The following is a 19,506-nucleotide window of genomic DNA, read 5'->3' as shown; positions in this document are numbered from 1 at the left end:
AATCCTCTCTTATTCCTTCGACTTGAATTCTAGCAAAACAGAGCCGAAATGTTTTTTTTGAAAACTGACAGTTGAATTCGCCGTTCCAAGCAAGTTTAGTTCGCCGTTCCAAGTGGTATTCGCCGTGTGGATTGCAGTTCGCCGTTGCGAGCGGTGTATAAATTAAATTAAATGTTAATTAACTTTGTCCAAATTTATCAAAGAAAAAAATTAAAGCAAATTTAAAATTTAATTAACTGAACGTTTTATAATATAATATAAATAATTTTAAAAAATCTTCGAGTCTTAAAATTCGATAATGTAACCCACATTAAAAAACAAAAACATTTTAGTTAAAGTGATCAGTTGAAATTAAACAATTGGTTTCTTTTTATTTTGTTGTTTAACATTTTTTTAGTTTATTTTTTTAAATAAGTTACATATATACAATTAATTATTTAAACTACAATTATTACTAACGGGTTGGATCTGTACACAGATCCGATTAAGAATCATAAGCAATATCCAACTAAACCTTTTCCAACAAGTTTGAATCGAGAACTTAGCTCAGTTTGTAAACAGAATTATATCTTGAGATATATCACTGGTAAATTTTCAACTTTTAAATGTAATCTCTAATAATTTGACCAAGGAACTAAAAAATCTTATATTAATTTATCATTTAGTGTAAAAAATGATTAATGCTCAGCATTATCGAATATTTTACAAGGTATGTGTTCAGAGGTAGTAAATATATACACTTTGAATATTTTTGTAGTTGACTATCAAAATGAATCTTAATAACAATATATAAACACGGAAATTTCCTTAATTTTTAGTGGGCTTTGGTGGCTCTAATTGTTGATTTTTGTCCAGACCAGATTGAGTGGCTGGGTTTTGAATTTTAGGGGCGTCCTTTCGTCGCGCCAGCATGAAATGTGACACGTTCTCATAAACCAGAAATGTGATCATACAGGCTGGGACCACACGCACCAGACTGGCTTTCAATCCCTTATAGAAGCCGGGCATGCCTTCAAACCTGCAAGCAAAGCAAAATGAGAAGGCGGTTAATACAATTCTGTGCGAGGAAAACTACCATTACGAGACTTACGACGACGACGTTTCAGATTAGCAAAGAGATTCTGCAGAATTTTGGAAGTGGGGTGCAAAGGGAACTACTTACAACACAACAAACAGGTGAGTGAGGAAGCTGCCCTTTTAGCCCGTATCTTTCTTTTTGGTAAAGGTGTAAATGAAAAGACTCGTCTTGCAAGCGGAGACTTTAAGATAGTTTTTTCTTTCTTTCTTGTTTTTGCCTTCCTGGCATTTTAATAGTTAAGCATAATTGTAATTAAGTAATTCTCTTTCCATTTGTTTTAGGATTCAATTTGCTGTCACTTGTTTCATTTGTTTTCTTGCTTGGTTTTTCGTATTTGTTCACAATGCGATTGGATTTACTTTTATGCTTATTTACACAAATATTTTATGTCAAGTTTATAAAAATTATAAAACCATATGCAAAATTATGAAGAATCTTTTTGCCAAAATGAAATTTTTTCTTTTCTTATTGTTTTGTGTAACAATTTCATTATTAAATAAATAATTTAACTAAACTATAAACTAAATGTTGTGTGCGTGTTTTTTGTTTTTGTTTGTTAATGAAGAAATGCATCTTTGAAATTAGATTTCATAACTTTTGCAATTGCCAGTGCAGCTATCACAACAATCACTTTCAAGTTTAGATATACACATATATATGGAATACACTTAAACTAAAGATTATAATTAAAACAAAACTAGTCAAATCCATCGAACTTGTAACAATAATTCATAAGATAATGTTGGTTTTCTTTTGTCATTTTCTTGCTGATAGACTTATACTATGTTTTTTTTTTTTGTGTTAAAAAAAAATAGAGGATAGAAAACTATATAGAATAGGTTGATTGATAGATAGATTCATGTATTCTAGGTGCTTAAATTCTGCCGCAGATTCATCTGGTTAATACTATTCTGCATTTTGTGCTTCCTCTAACTGGTCAGTTTCTCCCATATGAGCATGACCATGCAAATGTTGGGGGTGACGTGGACCAAATAGGGAACCAAGCCCTTATAGAAACCTCTCATACGTTCGTACCTCCAAGTCTGTTTGATGCAGTCCCAGGTGCCATTGTAGCGATGATGATGATCCTGTAGACGAGCACGTACCACCTGATATGGATAAGTGGCCGCAGCAGCTATCAATTTGGATATAGCGGCAAAGGCCAAATATTCTGTAGTAGCCTAAAGAGAGCGAGGGAAACAAAATTTGAAATTCGGTTAGAGAAATAATGTTGAACAAGTGCCAAATCCCACGCCACACCGACGTCACCGCCAACCAGCTACGGCCGGATATATGCAAATATCATATATATAGCCACGCGCGTTGGTCATGTGATTCGCTTTGGCTACACCCACTCACCAGCTTGGTATCGATGGGTAGCTTGCGGTAATCATTGTAAGCATTCTTCAATTCCTCATAGGTCATGAATTGTATGGCTCCATGGGAGACACCTAGCATGCCGGGAACAAAGCCTCTGTATAGACCCCGAATACCCTCCTCCTTGTAGATTTGGGCCAGGGCATGGATCATGCCACGGTATTCAGCACTGGAAGTTGCATCGCACTGCAGGCATAAACGCGTTTTCACCACCCAAATGGGGTTAGTTAGGAGCAACGTTAGGGCACCAGACTCAGCAGCAGCCAACATATGCATTGTAGGACCCAAAGGCATGGTCGTGTTGCCACCCTGAATAAACGTCTTGATGGTATTATAGCTAAAGATTAACAGAATTAAATATATTAATACTTGAATTCATAAATTTGGCTTAACTCTTGGTACTTACAACATGAAGTAAAGTCCCCATGAGGAGCCCGAGCCCCAAACATTGGGCGTTACACCTTTGTAGAGGCCACGGAAACCCTCTTGACGAAAGATAGTGGTAAAGGCACTGCCCAGGCCTCGATATTGCGGCACTGCAGCGGTGCGTCCATCATTAACTAAAAATAAAAATTGATTATTAAAATTAATAACTATGTCTAGACTAGTTGGCCTTGCAAAGTCATATGAGAGAAATGAAGAAAAAGGGTTGGGTTGTTTGTTTGGGTTTGTCTGGCGTCTGGGTCTACGTCATCTCCACAATTTGCTTACTCAGATATCACCTCGACAACTGTACGGCAAATCGAATCAGTTGTTGACTCCATCCAGGCCCTGGCTAGAGTTGTTTTCGCCAAAAAAAAAGAACATTTCAAAAAAACACGAAAACAGATAGCGTTAATAGCCAACGGATGCGATAAGACAACAACGAAACATCTAGCTCTCTAGTCTTTAGCTGGGCCATTAGCTTCTATTTATAAGTGTATCAGAGCAAATAATAATTGCCTGCCTGACAACAGCTCTAAATTCTAGAAAAAGAGGGGCTCGTCTCTAGATGTGGTTATAAAACTTTTTCTTATTTTATTTTTTCATATTTTTCCCAAGCAAAACTTATTTTTAGTTCACCTTGAGTAAAGTTCAATTCCAGGCAAAACAACGTCTATATAGAGAGTGAGAGAGAGGGAGGGGGTATCAAAAGTGAACTCATTGCATCGATCAGAATTCGTTACTTAAGGCAGAAACTGATAAGACAAACTATAGGAGGGCAGGCGGGGTTAATTGTGGTTATGCCTTGCTTTTATATTAAGGCATTTTATTATATCGACCGTTTTCATCAATACCATTTTAGCCAAGTGATCTAGACTAATCAATATACCTTTTTAATGGCAATACAATGGGATATTTCAGTAGATATGTACATGTATGAGTCAGTACTTGAGTTTGCGCGCTTGGCAACAAGTGAATGAGCTTACAAATGGAACCAGTTTGGGGGCGACGCGGCACTGAAAGTTGCCGTTACACACATGCACGCAAAATGTACAGTCGACAGTTCTGCTGACTGGCTGCTGGTCAACAACAACAACATTTTGTTGGTCACGTGAGGCAACAACAACACACTCAGGGAGAATGCCAACAACGAACGAAAACAAGTTTCTAAACGAAAATGCGTCAGCCAAAAGACCTTGCGCAAGTTCCAAGAAACCGAAAAGAAAAAAAAGCGAAGAGATTGGGAGAGAAGCGAAGAAAACAGCTGTTTACTCCAGTAGAAGATGCCAAATTTTATGGTCGCAAGCAAAATGGCTGTATTATTTGTTTTAGACCTTTTATCAGCCCGAAAATGTGTGGTGTGATTTTTTTCTTTTTGCTTGTGCCATTTCGCATAAACAACTTAATTTTGTTGTTGTTATTGACTTTTACGCTGAAGCTTAACGACAACAAAAACAATCGAATGAATTAACAAAAACAAGCTTTGAATTTACTTTATTTTTTGTTATTGTTAACTTGTTCCCCTCATTGAAAAAAAATACGGAAATATTGTCCAAGCAAAGCAAAACGAGGACAAAACTATGCGGGAAAAAAACAAAGAAAACAAAATTGAAAAAAAATTTACGAAAAAAAAACATAAACAAATTGCTGAGTCAGCTGATATAGCATGAATCAAACAGCTGATAATTGTCTTGCCCTTAAAAATCGTTACTAGGGCGAAATTTGATAGTTTTCTTCTTTCTAATTAGTTTACAATTGCTAATAACGAACTTTGATCGAGAACAATAGAGATAAATAATCAGGGGAAAATACTGTTGGCGGGGAGAAGGAATTTGTCAACAAATCCATAAATTTCCGCCAGTTATCGTTCGCATTAAGCAGCCGTAACAAACGTATGACGCAGAACAGCGTATATGGAAAAAGTAAACAAGCAATAAAAAAAACTAAATTATAGAATTCCCCACGTGCCAGCCATTAAGGAATAGTTTGGAGCCGTTATTGTGGGTGGGTATTGCATTTCGCACAAGCAGACGACAAACACTCGGGCGGCAAATGCACTAAACTTTCCATGGAAAATTTTCCCTGATAGCATTCGAGTCGCGAAACGTCTCTGCACGTGCTGCTACAAGCTACAGTAAAACCCGATGATGGAGACCCTCAGATACCCATTACTTACACTATGTAGATATATTGAAACTTACCAGCAAAACGGATTTTAATCAAATCCAGTGGATGCAATATTAGGGTAGAGGCCACTCCGCCGGAAACACCCGCCACCATATGCTCATACTTAAGATGGGCAAACACATTGAATTTCTTGGGACTTCCTGCAACTACAGCAGCTACGGCTCCGGGTCCAGTGGTAGAATTCATTTTGCTCATTTTTATTTTTTCCAACACTTTGCTCTTTGTTGTATTATTGTTATCTTAACTCGATGAATTTGTTGCTGTTATTCTTGTTTTTGTTGTGCGTGAAATTCAAGCTACAATTTAATTGTATTTCGTATTTCTCTCTTTGTTCTAATTTCTTTACTTCTATTTACACTCTTTGGTTTTAAATTGTGCGAGAAACATTAACGCAAAATCAAAGAAAATCGTTTGCTAAATTTATCTTGTTTCTAGGCGCAGACTTTTTGCCGTTTTTGTTGCTGCTGCTGCTGCTATTCACAAATTTCTGCCTTTGTTTTGTTGTTGGCCAGCTCATATTTTCTATCTCTTTTATTTTGATTTATTTATTGTTGTATTGGTCGACAAGTTTTTTTTTTATTTTGCCTTATTTCTTCTCTTTAATGCGCTGTGGGGTTGTCTCTATTCCTCTCCCACTTTTGGCTGATGAAATCTGTTTGATTTTCGTCAATTTGTCGATTCAAATTATTTTTGCCATTCGTTGATTACGTAACTTAAACGCCAAATGCATTTCTTTTAACAACAAGCGCACCTTTGCCTCTAAATTTTCTTAATTTCTCTATTTCACTACTAAAGGATTTGTCCGTGCCAGCACGTGTGGTTTCAATTGAAATCGAAATGCGTTTAAAATACAAGATTTTCGGATTCTGCGATGTTTATGTTTGTAAATAATAAAGTTGTTTTTTAATTGTAATCCGAACCACACCGAACCGAACCGGAACATCGAACTTCGAACCGATTAGGCGAACTGCAACCGATGATCCGAACTCCAACCGATGAGCCCAACCGATGAGGCGAACTGCAACCGATGATCCGAACTCCAACCGATGAGCCCAACCGATGAGGCGAACTGCAACCGATGATCCGAACTCCAACCGATGAGCCCAACATCCAATTAATTGGAGATGGCAAATCCATTGAAGGCAGCGATAGATTGATGCGATTACTTATCGCTCTTATCGAGCGAAGTCACGCTAGAGCTGGAGAATTCATCGATACTATCGATTGCACTGATATATTGCGATAGTTTATTGTTATTTTTTTTAATCGCTTTTTAAAAATGTTTTAATTAAATGTTGTAATTTTGAAAACAACTTACGTTTTAAATACCTTTTTGCAATATATATCCTTCAATGTTACAAGTACAAAATAAAGAACCAAAAAGTTTAATCTAATGTTAATATTTAATTAAACATTATTAAATTACTTTTTAATATATTGAAAAATATTATCTAAAACAAGTTGTATGACTTTGAGAATTTGACTATGAAAATATTTGATTAATTTTAGAAATTCAACATAACAATTTGTTTAAAATATAAGGAATATGATAATTATTTTGAAAAAGTTACTTGGATTATAAATTTTGGTGATTTGTGCTTTCTCATGACGAGTAGACTCTTAATCGGCGAGACGATAGAGCCATAAAACTTAATAGTGGCTATAACATATAGCTGTGCAGCGATCTCAGTACAAAACTAGAGAAATACTGAGAAATTTCTCTTTAGTTCAAGTAGAGCCGGTCGAATAAAGGTCGTATTAACATTATTAGCTTGACTTTAAGAAATTGATTTATGAATAATTAACAAACCTTTCAGCCCGGAAATTTAAATTAAATTCAATCTTTAACAAAAGGTCGAAAATTGGGAGAATACTGGTTCACAAAGATGAGGGTTATTTAAAAAAATATTTCATTCTTTTAAATATTATCCTTGTAAAAATTAATTTGTTTTTTACGAAAATTGGCCTAATTTTAGTTTTCAAGGTTTCAACTTTGATACGGAATTGTATAGGAGGACTAATCCCTATCAGTTTTAGCAGTGATTTCTTAGCTTCGATGTTCTTGCGTAAAGTTAGCCTTCTTTAGTGGCCCCGTTGTAAGCCCTAAGCTCGTTGGTAAGTAAGTAAATGGAGCACTGTGCCAAGTACGCTGCCTTGCGGTATACCAACTTTGATTTTAAAGTCAACTGCGCCGATTTCATAAGTTTGTGGGTGTTGTTTGGGAAAGCTTGGGCAACATCGAGAAAAACAGCCGTGTACTGGCAATCGCAAAACATCCGAAATTCGAACAGCATTGAAACTAAAAGAATACTACGGTATTCTTGTTTTTTTGTCCCATGTTTAGGTATCATGATGATAGCTTCCCCCTTGCTTTGGGGAAGTATCCAAGTTTTATTATATCGTTGAACAGTTCGCAGATGTATTGTACGGGGATAATAGTGTTTTCCGGCATTCGAGTAGAGTACCAAATACTCACTATCCGTTTGTGTGCTGTCCACCGGTTGGACCCGTAATTGGTGTAAGTGTCTCTGGAGGAGCGCAGAACTGAATTTGCCACTATCTTTATTTTGAAAGACTTCTATGGATAAGGAATATGAGGCTCCGCTAGCAAATAAGACTTGGAAAATGTTAGATTTACGGAAAGGCGATGGAAGTGTGGAGTGGTAGATGTGCTGATGAGCTGAAAATAAATCTGCACCAATTGAATGAGTGCACAGCCTATCTTAACAGTGACCTAGGTGAAGTCGTCTTTATGAGGCAGCTTCCGGGATATGTGGATAAGGCAAAATTTACGGGAGGTGTTGAGGCTAAATAAGGCGATATATGGATTAGCAGGAAGAGATGTTCTTCGATCCACTTCTTGTCAGATCGAGTCGTGCCTTTATCAACAGTGTTAAAGTAAACTTAAAGCTTACTTTATAATACATAAACTGATATATGATTTTTAATAATCGGTCGAAAATTGACAGAATGAGAGTATCACAAAGTTGGGTTATGGTCATTATAACTTTTGTTATACTTAATCGATATTATTAATGTTGTAGAATACGTATAGCACTTGATGATATAGTGACTCGATCCCGCTGATTTTCATCTCACCCAATTTATAAACTGCTTTAATATCAAGATTCATCCAAATAGCTTTTAAATTGAATGACCCACCGACGGACGACTTAGCTTCCCGCCAATGGGATCGGAAACGTTTCCTTCTCTGCGATGCAAACCTCTGACCAATTTCATAATACCCTCTGCAAGGGTATAAATAAAGTAAAGCTTGAACAAAAGTTGCAACCAAAAGTTGCACAAGCTGCCAGTTTTGCCCGAACCAACAGCTTAAGCTGTCAGGGATGGGTAACGAGTTGAAGTAAATAGCCAACTGATAAGAATATGGGGAGACATAAGACGTTAGATGTTGGTTAATGTAATATGTAGCTACTAAGACAGCAACTAAAACAAATAAAAATCCAAAACTATTTAACAATTAAAGATCATATGGAATAACTCGTTGTTTATGAAGAAAGCGGATGTCTGAGACAGTCATCGCTTGTATATTCTATTATCAAGGAGATTTTACTTAGGTTTCAAAAAGTGATTGGCAATTGCATTGTTAACCATCTGTGGATCTTGACAATCCGGCCCTGCATAGCTTGTGCAGCAGCAGCAGCCGCAGTAGCCGCAGAAGCAACCAAAAGCAGCAGCATTTTCTGCTTTGCCTGGTCGTTACGTTAAACAGCGCCAAAAAGCAAGCTTGACGACGCTTTTATCAAAACACCACTGTTCAGTTGGTCTTAGTTAACTCGCGGAGAAACTACGTGCTACGAGCTTGAGCTCGAAAGAAAAGTGAAAAGTCGGACGATCGAGTGACGTCTGTTGTTGTTTTTTGTGTCCGAGCCAAGTGTCAATTGGCCAATAAGTTCAATTGGTTAGAGCGCATAAATCATAAAGCATAAATTTCAAAAACCCCACGAAAGTGGCAAGTGTTTACGATATTGCCACTCTGATCCTATCTCCCCAGTGTGTGATTACAGTGACCAGCAGTGGCACTAGTCATTGATTATTGTTAGTGCGAAGTGCGTTAACACTGTTCCCGAAATATGTTGCGTTTTCATTATCACAGTATTAAAGCCGTGTATTAAATAATAATACGTTTGCATTGGTGAAAGTGTGTTAACAGCTTTGCATATATGAGAGAGTGCGGCAAAGAGAGTAAATTGTATCGGCCAACGGAAAGTTAATGAATGACGAAGCGGACGAAGCCGACCAAGTCCGAGGCCACATTGATGCAAACGCCGGAGAGAAGTGAAGAGCAGGTCAAAAGTGCAGTCCACTGAAAACCAATAACATTTATCATGCGATTGCAGCTCCAATTCGAATAGCTCCAAACAAAGCGAAAAGACACACGAGAAAAACTCCAACAAATAGAGTGCCTTAATTCACAAAAGTCAAGACCCCGCATTTGCATTTAGGTATGAATATAAATTCACGAAATTGATCCAATCAATATACAGCGTACGTAAGCGCAAAGTGAGTGACAGAACGTATTGGGCAATCTGTAATTTTGGTTATTTACATAACTCAAGAGATTGCCAAACAAGTCTATTACTAAATTGCGCTAAATGAGTGTGGTTAACTTTTTGGCACTCATGCGCATACACGACATCGATGTCTCTCGAGACGGACGTGTAATTCCGTTTTGGTGCTATAACAATCAACTGAAATTGGTCGCGTTTAAAAACTAAACTAAAGCTGTCAGAAGTCTACCTGAAAAGCAAAAAAATATATAATATATAGGTACATACATATATGTACGTCGCGACGTCTACATCGGCGATAAGCATGGCAAATTGCGTAAACTATAAACAAAATGGGGAGATGAAAATAAACCGGAAAATAGCAAAAAAAAAAAAAAAACTATATTGTCGAGTGTGGCAAGTGCGTTGGGCCGGTGTTGCCGCAAGGTCACAAGCAATGCAAGAAAAAATTGCTCACATAGTTAAAAGAAGATCATAAAAGGGAACCAACAAAACAAAAGACTTAAGGCACGAACTTGTTGCTCTTGTCATAATCGAGCAACAAAAACAAAAAGAGCTACAAACGAAATTAACTAAATTACATAAAGGAATAAAAATAAGTTTAACTTTTTTGTTTTTAATACGTCTGGTACAAGTTCGCTATGCACATACATACATACATATGTATACTAGGGCAAGTCCATATAGATGCTCAAAATTTTAGGCAAATTCGGTCAAGGTCACGGCGTATTGGCTATTGTCGCGTCTGTCATTTGTTTTTTGTCTCATCTCTATATAATTTATGAGAAGTGATTTCTTTAGCATAATTAAATGTCCCAGTAACGAAAGACAAATGACAAAGAAATTACGAGAAACCAACGTTTTTTTTTTTTTTATTTTTCGCTGCGTCTTCTACACGATTGATAATTTACCTGGCATTGCTCTGTAGGAGGATGATGAAGATGCGTCTTCAAAGTACATGAGTATTTTGCATAACTAACAAATAGCCAAATTGTGTTATTTCATTTGATTAATTTATCTTCTGTTTTACTCTTTCGCAAGCGATGGGTAAGTTTGCAATTTCGTTTAGTAATGCATAATTTTTATTCACATTATGTCCATAGAATTATCTCCATCTGTTTCCATTCGGTGGAGTAAACCATTATCGTTGAGTCTGTCGAATGGAAAGTCTTCTCCCCGGCTTGTAGTTAGGGCATACGAAATTCGTCAACGATTCCGGTCAGCCCACCTGTTGTTTTATCTGATTTTCTGTACATTCCCGTTTCATTATAATATTGACAATTTGATTAGTTGATGGAGAGACAAAAAAAATGTATATTTTAAATAATAATAAACATTTTGCGCTCATGGTGGGGCCACTTCGGTGCGGCGACCACAAAATCTGGGTTACATACGAGCATCAATAAAAGCAAATGCCACATGGCAAAGGTGCCAACTATAGGCTAATGGCCAGGCGTAGCCAAACCTGGCAAATTTTGCATATCAGCGACAAAAGTATTATGATATGTTTTTGTTTTATTTCTTGCTGTTTTTTGAGTCATCCCCGCCGCCGAGCAAAAAGACCAAGCAAAACTTGCGTTTGCCAGTTTACTTTTGGTCTGTGATGCAAAAGGCTGAAACAAACAAATGCCAACGAGATGGCATTATGTGAGCCAGAGTTGTCCATTTATCGTCCAAAAGCTGTAAAAGAAAGCAACTGTCGCCCAAACAAAACCCATAAATAACACTTTGATCGAAATACTTGCTAAAATGTTTCCGTTTGCCAAAGGTGTAGATTCCAATGGGGGCAATAATGTATACAAACGTTTTTTAGACCCCTTTTTCATGACTTTAGCTACTTAATTAATAAAATAGATGGATCATTCCATTTAAGTTGATCATTAAAAGGTCATAGTTATTCTGCTTGTGCTCTGTATAAGGATTTGTCTGAAGTCCTTCTTTCATTAATAAGAGTAAACATAGATGTAATTTGAATTACTTTTAGATATCTCTCCTCATTTTGATACCTCTCTTTTATGTTATACTGTTTTTAGATCGTTCTCGATGTTAGTTACTATCTTACTATAACTTGCTTTGAAAATAAGTTCAGAAACATTTTATCTAAGCAGATTTAAACTGTGTTTAATGTTACTTAAACACCTCTCAAAATATTAGATAGAATTTATATATTAAGAGTTAAGACACTTTAAAGTTCTCACCATAAGTATCCAATTATTTGCTAAGATAAGGAAGATAAGAGTCCATTTTGTAAGCTTTTCTCTCAGTGTAGTTTTCTTGCAACTTTGTAATTGCGCAGGATCAAAGTATTCTGTCTTTGGGTGACTGCTGATGGGTTTTCATTGCCCTTGTTTTGACAGTTCACTTTCACCGCACGTTCCATGTTCTACGCCAGGGGGGCGGGCGGTGGAAAGGAAGGGCGACTGGTAGGGGAATCAGAGTCCCACTTTCTAGGTCAAGTCAGTTGGCTGGCCAACAACAAGCGGTGTCAACACAATGCTCATAGCATCTGATCTCTAAAGTTGGTAGTTACTTCAGCTCAGCTGTCTGTGGTAAGCATTTTTTGGTAGGCCCAATGGCTAAAAGCAGTTTTGGTTATGCCATTTTCAGCAAGTCGGTCTGCTGTGACTAAATGAGGCGTTCCACCTCGTACAAAGATATGTAACTATATAAATACTTTCATGTACATAGATGGATACAAGTAGTATATACGAGTAGTTTGGGTTTGTATGTGTAAGCTGCGGTTGTTGCTGCTGCTGCTGGGGCTGGCGGGGGGATGCAGACTTTTCAATTTTCTGAACGTCGCCGCCTGAAACGCCTGCACTTTCGTTTTCGTTTTCAGCGCATTCAACCTGATCCTACCCAGATGATAATGATGGTTCGGCCATGCGTCATAATGATGTTGCTGTTGTCGGCCGTTGTTGCAGCTGTAACCAGTTGCCTCAAGTTGCAGTGAAATGCAGCTTAGCTGTTGTGAGTGTTTGCCGAGAGGCTCTCAGCAATGCAGTTCGATTTCCTTGCTCTCCCCCCAAACAGAGTCTCTCTCTCTTCCCCCTTTCTCTATCGCTGGTTTGCTAATTTTTAAGGCCTAATTACTCACAGGAGCCCCAAGTCCAGACACTTGACCAGCGAACTTCAATAAGCAAATATTGGGCACAATGGAAAGTGAAAGCCACATTACATTTTAATTAAACTATTTTTTCGACTTTTTTGTTTTTTTATTGTTTCTGTTCGTTTTATTATTGATTTAACCTACACTAAAGCCCGCACACACACATGAGGTACATGGACGCCTCGCCTGATGCCATGACCAATTAAAAAGCCGCATTCAAATCGTTTAGATGTTGTTGTTGTTGTTTTTATTTTGTTTTTGTTACGCATTCTGCGTTTGTTAAATATTGTTTGTTATTTTCTGTTTTGTTTCTTTGCTCGTTTTGGGTTTTTGAAATGCATACGCATAAAAGAGCTTACGAAATCGATTGGATGGTACAGGTTACTGGTACGCACGTATACATATACATACATATACATACATATATATGTATATATATTTTGATGGTCGGTTTGTCTGGTTTATCGGTGCCGGTACTTATTCACTATATTGCACTGCTGCAATCTTTGGCCATAAACGCGAACTTTGGCAATTGAACGTGTCGGGCATTAAGTCGACTCATATGTTCAATCAGGGGCGTGAAATTCCGATTTCATGTTGTCAAGCTCAAGTGGAGCACATAAAGCTAGGGACAGATATGAATTGACCGCAAAGGTTATGCAAATGAATCAGATAGTAATCAGTTAATGGCAACTTCCCTGAAACCCATTCAAATTGCTTTTGTCCCAGATCCAAGTTTATTAATACATATGCAGATTTATAACATCTGATAAATATTCTCGATGGCCATATTTGACAACATTCGGATCGTCCAAAGTAAATACATTATGAAATAAAAATGTTTGCTTTTTCTAATCCAAATCAGTTTATGAAAGAAAAACTTAACTTTACTCCATTATTCTTAGGCACTTTCTAGTTTGATTATTGTAGGAACCCGAAAGCTATAAAATATGTGAGCTCAGAAGACTTATCATTATACCCTTGCAAAAAGGGTATATTCATTTTGGTCAGAAGTGCGCCAAGCATAGAAGGAAGCATCTACGACCATATAAAGTATAAATATTCTTGATAAGCACGATGAGACGAGTTCATATAGCCATGTCCGTCCGTCTGTCCGTGCGTCTGCACGTAGGCTTGTTGCACTGCACAGGTTTTATATCTCAGATTCAGCCGGATCGGACCACTATATCACTTTATCACTATTCACGCATAGAAAATAGTGACTTTGATAAGTTATTGAACGTTATTTCGAATGCTAAAATTGTCCTCTGGTTTTTTATTAATTTTTGAAAAAAATATTTTAAAAATGCCTTAGACAACCAATATTTCGGATAACAAACAGATATTTTTAGGAAGAAAACGAACGAAGTTTCGGTTAACGACCTCGCAAATAGGTAGAAAACTTAATTGCACGTAATATTTCTGTCTGTTTTCATCAACGAAATGGGGAAAAATCCCAAATATACCTTATAAAGAGACATCTCTAGACATAGTGTGACCATTTTACCCATTATAAAATAAATTTCTTCCAAACTCTCTTCTTTTATTTTAGACATTTTCTTCCATCCAATAAATATTCAGTTCTTTAAAAAGTGTTACAAATTTCATTTTACTCTTCAGAAAAGCTGAACCTAAAATAAGGCGGAATATTCAGTTTTCCAAAAGTTTTTATGCTAGTTTCTCTCAATAGCAGTTTAAATTGAAACATGTAATTATTAAACTATTTGTCAACTTGGATTTTATATTGATTTAATTGGGAAAAGTGGTTTCCCTTAACGGGCTAAAACTAAACGTGTTCCTTAACCGAGGAACTGTATGTTAATATTCTATCAAATTGAGATACACTTTTAGAAAGTCGGTTAGAAATCGACCAAAACTTAGACAGTGGTAAAATTGTTCAAACTTATTTCAAAAAGTTTCTAATAATCTTAGAAATCCTTTAAAAATTTGTAACTGTTTCTCTTTTTTTTTTTATTTTCAAAATTCATAGCTAAAAATTTTGACTTAATTCAAGTTTTTCTCAGTTTTGTCTTCCATTTATTGGATTATATGTGGCATTAACTAATCCAAGTGACTTTGCTAGTTATTCAAATATACATATACGTACATACAGATCGTTATGATTATAGTTATGTAATAATTTTGAAAATGTTTGTCCTAAGATTGCACAAAGGATATTTTAAGTTTTCAATTTTGAATAGTCAGAAAAGATAAAAAAGTTCAAACAAACGATCTTTTATCACAGAGAAAGGTACCCCGATAAGGGTTAATATATTGGAATTTTCAGCATTTGGGTGTAATTTTTAGATACTTAAGGTAATTTCATAAAATATATATTTACGTTGTGAATGTTTTGAATTTCGAATTAAAAAATCTGTGTATTGTTTCATGTATTTATGTAAATATGGATAAACTTAATCAAGTTAACAAGTTGTAAGCACATGAATACAACTTAACCATTTCATTCATCTGGAATGCGTAACATTGGCATTAGCTTTTCCCTTTTTTTGTTGTTATTTTTTTGTTGTTGTTGTTGTTGTATGTGCCGTGTCCAAGCGGCTAAGCAAAACCATCAACTTGAAGCGAAATAACAAAAGAGTTTGGACAAGCATCCGTTTGACTTTGACAGCGTTTGCCTTGAACTTGACAAACCGCTCTTCGTTATTATATTCATTCAGCTGCTTCTTTTGGCGTAATTGGTATTTTTCCCCCCCTTTTTGTATACCCTTTATGCCTCGAGGCACATGGACTTAAACAAGCAGTTAGCAGGTGAAGAGGAAGTATGTATGGAGTGAGATTCTCTTCTCATCGCAATAGCATCCGATTATATTATCACCCAAACCTAATCTGTTTATTTTAGGTCCAAACCTTTAATTTCTGTGAATAACTTTTTATTTTCACAACTGTCAAATCGGATGAACTTAAATTTGGCAAGGGCATAGAAACTTTGTTATGGTCGTTATTAACCCTGCCCTCTGGCTTTTGGTTTTGAAATTTGTTAAAAATCTTTGTTGACATTAAATTGTAGATAATAATTGAGCAAGTCTACCAAACAGACACACATACATGCATACATACACACATACATAAAAACATTTGTTTTAATTTTTTGTTGGAGTCAAATGTGTTTTTAATAGCCGTTCAATGACTATAAACGACAAGCCATAAGTTCTTTCCGTCATTTATTTTGGTTATTCAAAAAGAAAAAAAGTAAGAAATCAATAATCTATTATTTTTAACTTTAGCTGATTTAATTATGGTTTTACAAAATATGTATAGTCCCCTATTCCCCTCACCACCGTCCACTACTATATGAGCTCGAGTGACTTCTTTTAGGCACGGCAAAAGTCGAGTACTCAAAGTTAGTTGTGTTTTAGTCTAGTCTCGCATTTTGTAATCCAAACCAAAGTCCAAAAACAGAAAATTAATTGCAATTGCAATAGTAAGCAACGAGTTTTAATCTAGTTTCGATTGTTTCGATGGTGCATTGCCTTGAACTCGATATGTGCAAATATTGCATTAGAAGAGACTTTCCCATTTGTCCGAGAAATTACTTGATCGAAATAATTTGGCAGATTGCAATTTTTATGGATCAATAAACAAACCAAAAATGTTGTCACCTAATGGATCCACCTTATCTAAATGGGAATATGATTCCGGCCATGTCTAATTATGCATGTTCGCGTGGCTTGACCAGTCGATTGGGACCGACTTATTATTGGTCAACGGAACGGACGAACTGACGTCATAACTTCTAGACTTGGAGGGCTTTTGTTTCCGTGGTTAAAAGTAGAACCAATTATTTTAAGTACCCACTGGGAGCCTTAACTAAGGTCTTGGGTGGAGGGAGGCATCGGGCTCAAGCAGCTGCGGTCACATGTGGCACCTGACACTCACGGGCGGCTGCATTAAATGGTGATATGGAATTTCAGTTTATTGCCCGTTGACTTTTCGCTGACACTGTGCGTGAGCGCGCATTAGTGAAAAATTCCTTTTAAACGGCGACACAACAACACAACAATTATACGAGCATTATATCATTTTGGGCCGCGTTTAGTACGCTCGATTAAGTGACTTAAATAACCTGCGCATGTTGCTGGTCAAAAATAAAAGTACTTACATATCAAATCTATCTATAAAGTCCAACGACAAACTAAATTTTGTTCTAAATTCGGTTCGGAAGTCGACGAAAACGGTTTAATACGGTTAACGAAGGTACAGGCCCACTGGACTCTAGTTTAAACTACCAAGGAGTTGGCTTACGAAGGATTATAATCATTTAATTGGACTTTTTACAGCTAACCAGCGATGCAATACTTGGGAGGTTTACTACTGATCGTCTGCACCAGCAGCGTTCTGGCCGCCGACATTCTAATGGCCACAATGGGTGGCACCAAGTCACACAAAATCCCATTCTGGGAATTGGCCAAAGGACTGATAGCCAGGTGCGTATGGGTGAAGTGAAGTGAACAAACTACCTACAATTCATCAAAAAGACAATGGAAAAGCCGAGAGTGCCAAAAGATTTGGCCAGAAAGTTGACAAAGGCCCGCAAAACTTGCATAACGACACAAACAAAATAATATGTGATGCTTTTGTTTGAAGTTTTTTCTTTGTGAAATATGGTCAATATTTATTGGCTTGAGTGAAGGCATTGCATTTCAAGATCAAAGTGAATTATTGCATTTATGTATAATATACATGGGTATATAAAAATGTAAGTGTGAATAATTAGCTGTTGGGTTGACTAATCTCTCGGACTTGGACTTGAATAATAGCTGAACTAAAAGGCATTGACACATGTCCGGTAAAGTAGAAAATTTACTTTTCCGAAAAACAAAACACAAAAAACAAAACTAATTGTTTCTCTACAGAACTTTGTCTATGGAATGCATTAGTCTCAATTACGAAGTGATATCATCAGAATGCACAATTTGTTGTATCTTTCAGGGGTCACAACATCACCTTCCTTAGTGGTTTTCCGGCCGATTTCCATTTGGACGGATTGCATGAGGTAACACCAGCTGGCCTGGTGGAGTTCATACACAATTACACAAATTGGGATCTCTTGGGTTCGAGAATGGCAGGAGAAATGCCCATTAAACCATGGGATGGAATACGTTATGCTTTTGAAGTGAGTTAGGCATCTGATGGATACAGCAAATACTTATCTCCTATTAATCAAATGCTTTTTATTGACAGTCCTGCGATGCAATGCTTGGCGATGCTGAGACCAAGGAATTGACGAATCGTAGCTTTGATCTGGCCATTCTAGATGGAGCTTATCCGGAATGCCTGCTCGGCATGGTGCATCAATATAAGATTCCATTCATGTACATAAATACAGTTGGTTTCTACACGGGCAGCTTGTCCGTGGCAGGTAATCCGATCAGTTATGCCATCACACCGAACTTTTACTCCCGTTTCACGGATAACATGAGTCTCTATGAGAGAGCGATCAACACGGGCATGCAGATTGGGCAGAATCTAATGCACAGTGTGAGTGGAGAAATTGACTATGATAAATTTCAGAAACTATATTCAACTAATTTTTCATCGATCTAGTATGTGATACGACGCACTTATCGGATAGTACGCGATCATCTGGGCGAGAATATTCCACATCCCTACGAGATGTCTAGGAATGTGAGTTTTATTCTACAAAACGGTCATGCAGCTGTCTCATATCCACGAGCCTTCAATCCCAATGTGGCAGAGGTGGCTTGCATTCATTGTAAGCCAGCCCGAGCCCTGCCCAAGGACCTGGAGGAATTCATAAATGCTTCGGGAGCTTCTGGTTTCATCTACGTGTCGATGGGCTCCTCTGTTAAGGCGGCCAATATGCCAGAGTCCTTGCGCCGTATGCTAGTCAAGACATTCGCTCGACTGCCCTATCAAGTGCTGTGGAAATACGAGGGCAGCGCCGCAGATATGCAGGATCTAACACCAAATGTAAAGCTCTCACGTTGGCTACCCCAACAGGACATCTTGGGTCACAAGCAGCTCCGTGCCTTTGTCACCCATGGCGGTTTGCTGAGCATGTTCGAGACTGTGTACCATGGAGTGCCCGTGGTTACAATGCCCGTTTTCTGTGATCACGATGTCAATTCGGCCAAGGCGGAGGTTGATGGTTATGCCATCAAGCTGGACCTGGAAACTCTGTCAACAAATCAACTCTACAAAGCAATTATGAAGGTGATACACGATCCGCGGTACAGAAATGCTGCTAGGTATCGGCAAAATCTATTGCTGGATCAAAGATCTACAGCTTTGGAGACGGCCATATATTGGACAGAATACGTTTTGAGACACAAAGGAGCCTACCACTTGCAGGCTCCAGCACGTAATTTGAGGTAAGCGATACCATCCATTGTCATAAACATTTCTAAAGCTCTCTCTTCTATCTGCTTAGTTGGTGGCAATACTATCTTCTGGATGTGGTGGGTCTTTACTTGTTGTCCCTTTACGTGCTCGTCCTGCTGCTAAAACGACTCGACTTTCGAACAGAAAAGGTGCGCAGCCTCCACGTGACTGGGCCCAGTTCACCAACAGCAGCCAAGAAGAAGGCCAAAAGGCTGTAATCAATCAATCACTTTAGCTATAAAGCAGTTTACAAATTGATCTAAAATCGGGTTTTGTTGTGATTGGGCTATTTTTAAGTTGAGAGCCTTGTATATATTTTCTTTATTTATAATTAACGAAGCGGTACAAACATTTCGCATAGCCTAGAAGAATTTTGCTCAATGAAAGAAGAAAAAAAAACACGATAAAAATAAAACCAAAGTCTGCAAAAAATACCT

At 37.3% G+C, this 19,506-nt stretch overlaps 2 protein-coding genes across 4 annotated transcripts; one reads left to right on the top strand and one right to left on the bottom strand.

Moving 5' to 3' along the window:
- Positions 1-746: 746 nt before the first annotated feature.
- Positions 747-6,076, bottom strand: LOC137575431 (solute carrier family 25 member 32). Its single transcript, XM_068288011.1, has 5 exons — positions 5,080-6,076; positions 2,862-3,015; positions 2,438-2,792; positions 2,114-2,259; positions 747-1,018 (listed from the first exon to the last, which is right to left on the bottom strand). The coding sequence occupies exons 1-5, from the start codon at positions 5,258-5,260 to the stop codon at positions 808-810; spliced, it is 1,047 nt and encodes a 348-aa protein (XP_068144112.1). The 5' UTR covers positions 5,261-6,076; the 3' UTR covers positions 747-807.
- Positions 6,077-8,864: 2,788 nt separating this feature from the next.
- Ugt50B3 (UDP-glycosyltransferase family 50 member B3) lies at positions 8,865-19,489 on the top strand. Of its 3 annotated transcripts, none has more exons than XM_068287792.1 (6): positions 8,865-9,531; positions 17,005-17,151; positions 17,657-17,840; positions 17,909-18,205; positions 18,272-19,059; positions 19,119-19,489. In XM_068287792.1, exons 2-6 carry the CDS (start codon positions 17,015-17,017, stop codon positions 19,285-19,287), a joined length of 1,575 nt encoding a protein of 524 aa, XP_068143893.1. In that variant the 5' UTR covers positions 8,865-9,531; positions 17,005-17,014; the 3' UTR covers positions 19,288-19,489. The 3 variants fall into 3 exon arrangements, with proteins under 3 accessions (XP_068143893.1, XP_068143894.1, XP_068143895.1); XM_068287793.1 differs by having other exon boundaries at positions 8,874-8,987; XM_068287794.1 differs by lacking the exon at positions 8,865-9,531 and adding an exon at positions 16,901-16,921.
- Positions 19,490-19,506: the final 17 nt, after the last annotated feature.

This window comes from Drosophila tropicalis, unplaced genomic scaffold, assembly GCF_018151085.1.
Source record: "Drosophila tropicalis isolate 14030-0801.00 unplaced genomic scaffold, ASM1815108v1 contig_573, whole genome shotgun sequence".
Lineage (NCBI taxonomy): Eukaryota > Metazoa > Arthropoda > Insecta > Diptera > Drosophilidae > Drosophila > Drosophila tropicalis.
This window is presented reverse-complemented; position numbering and strand designations above follow the sequence as displayed.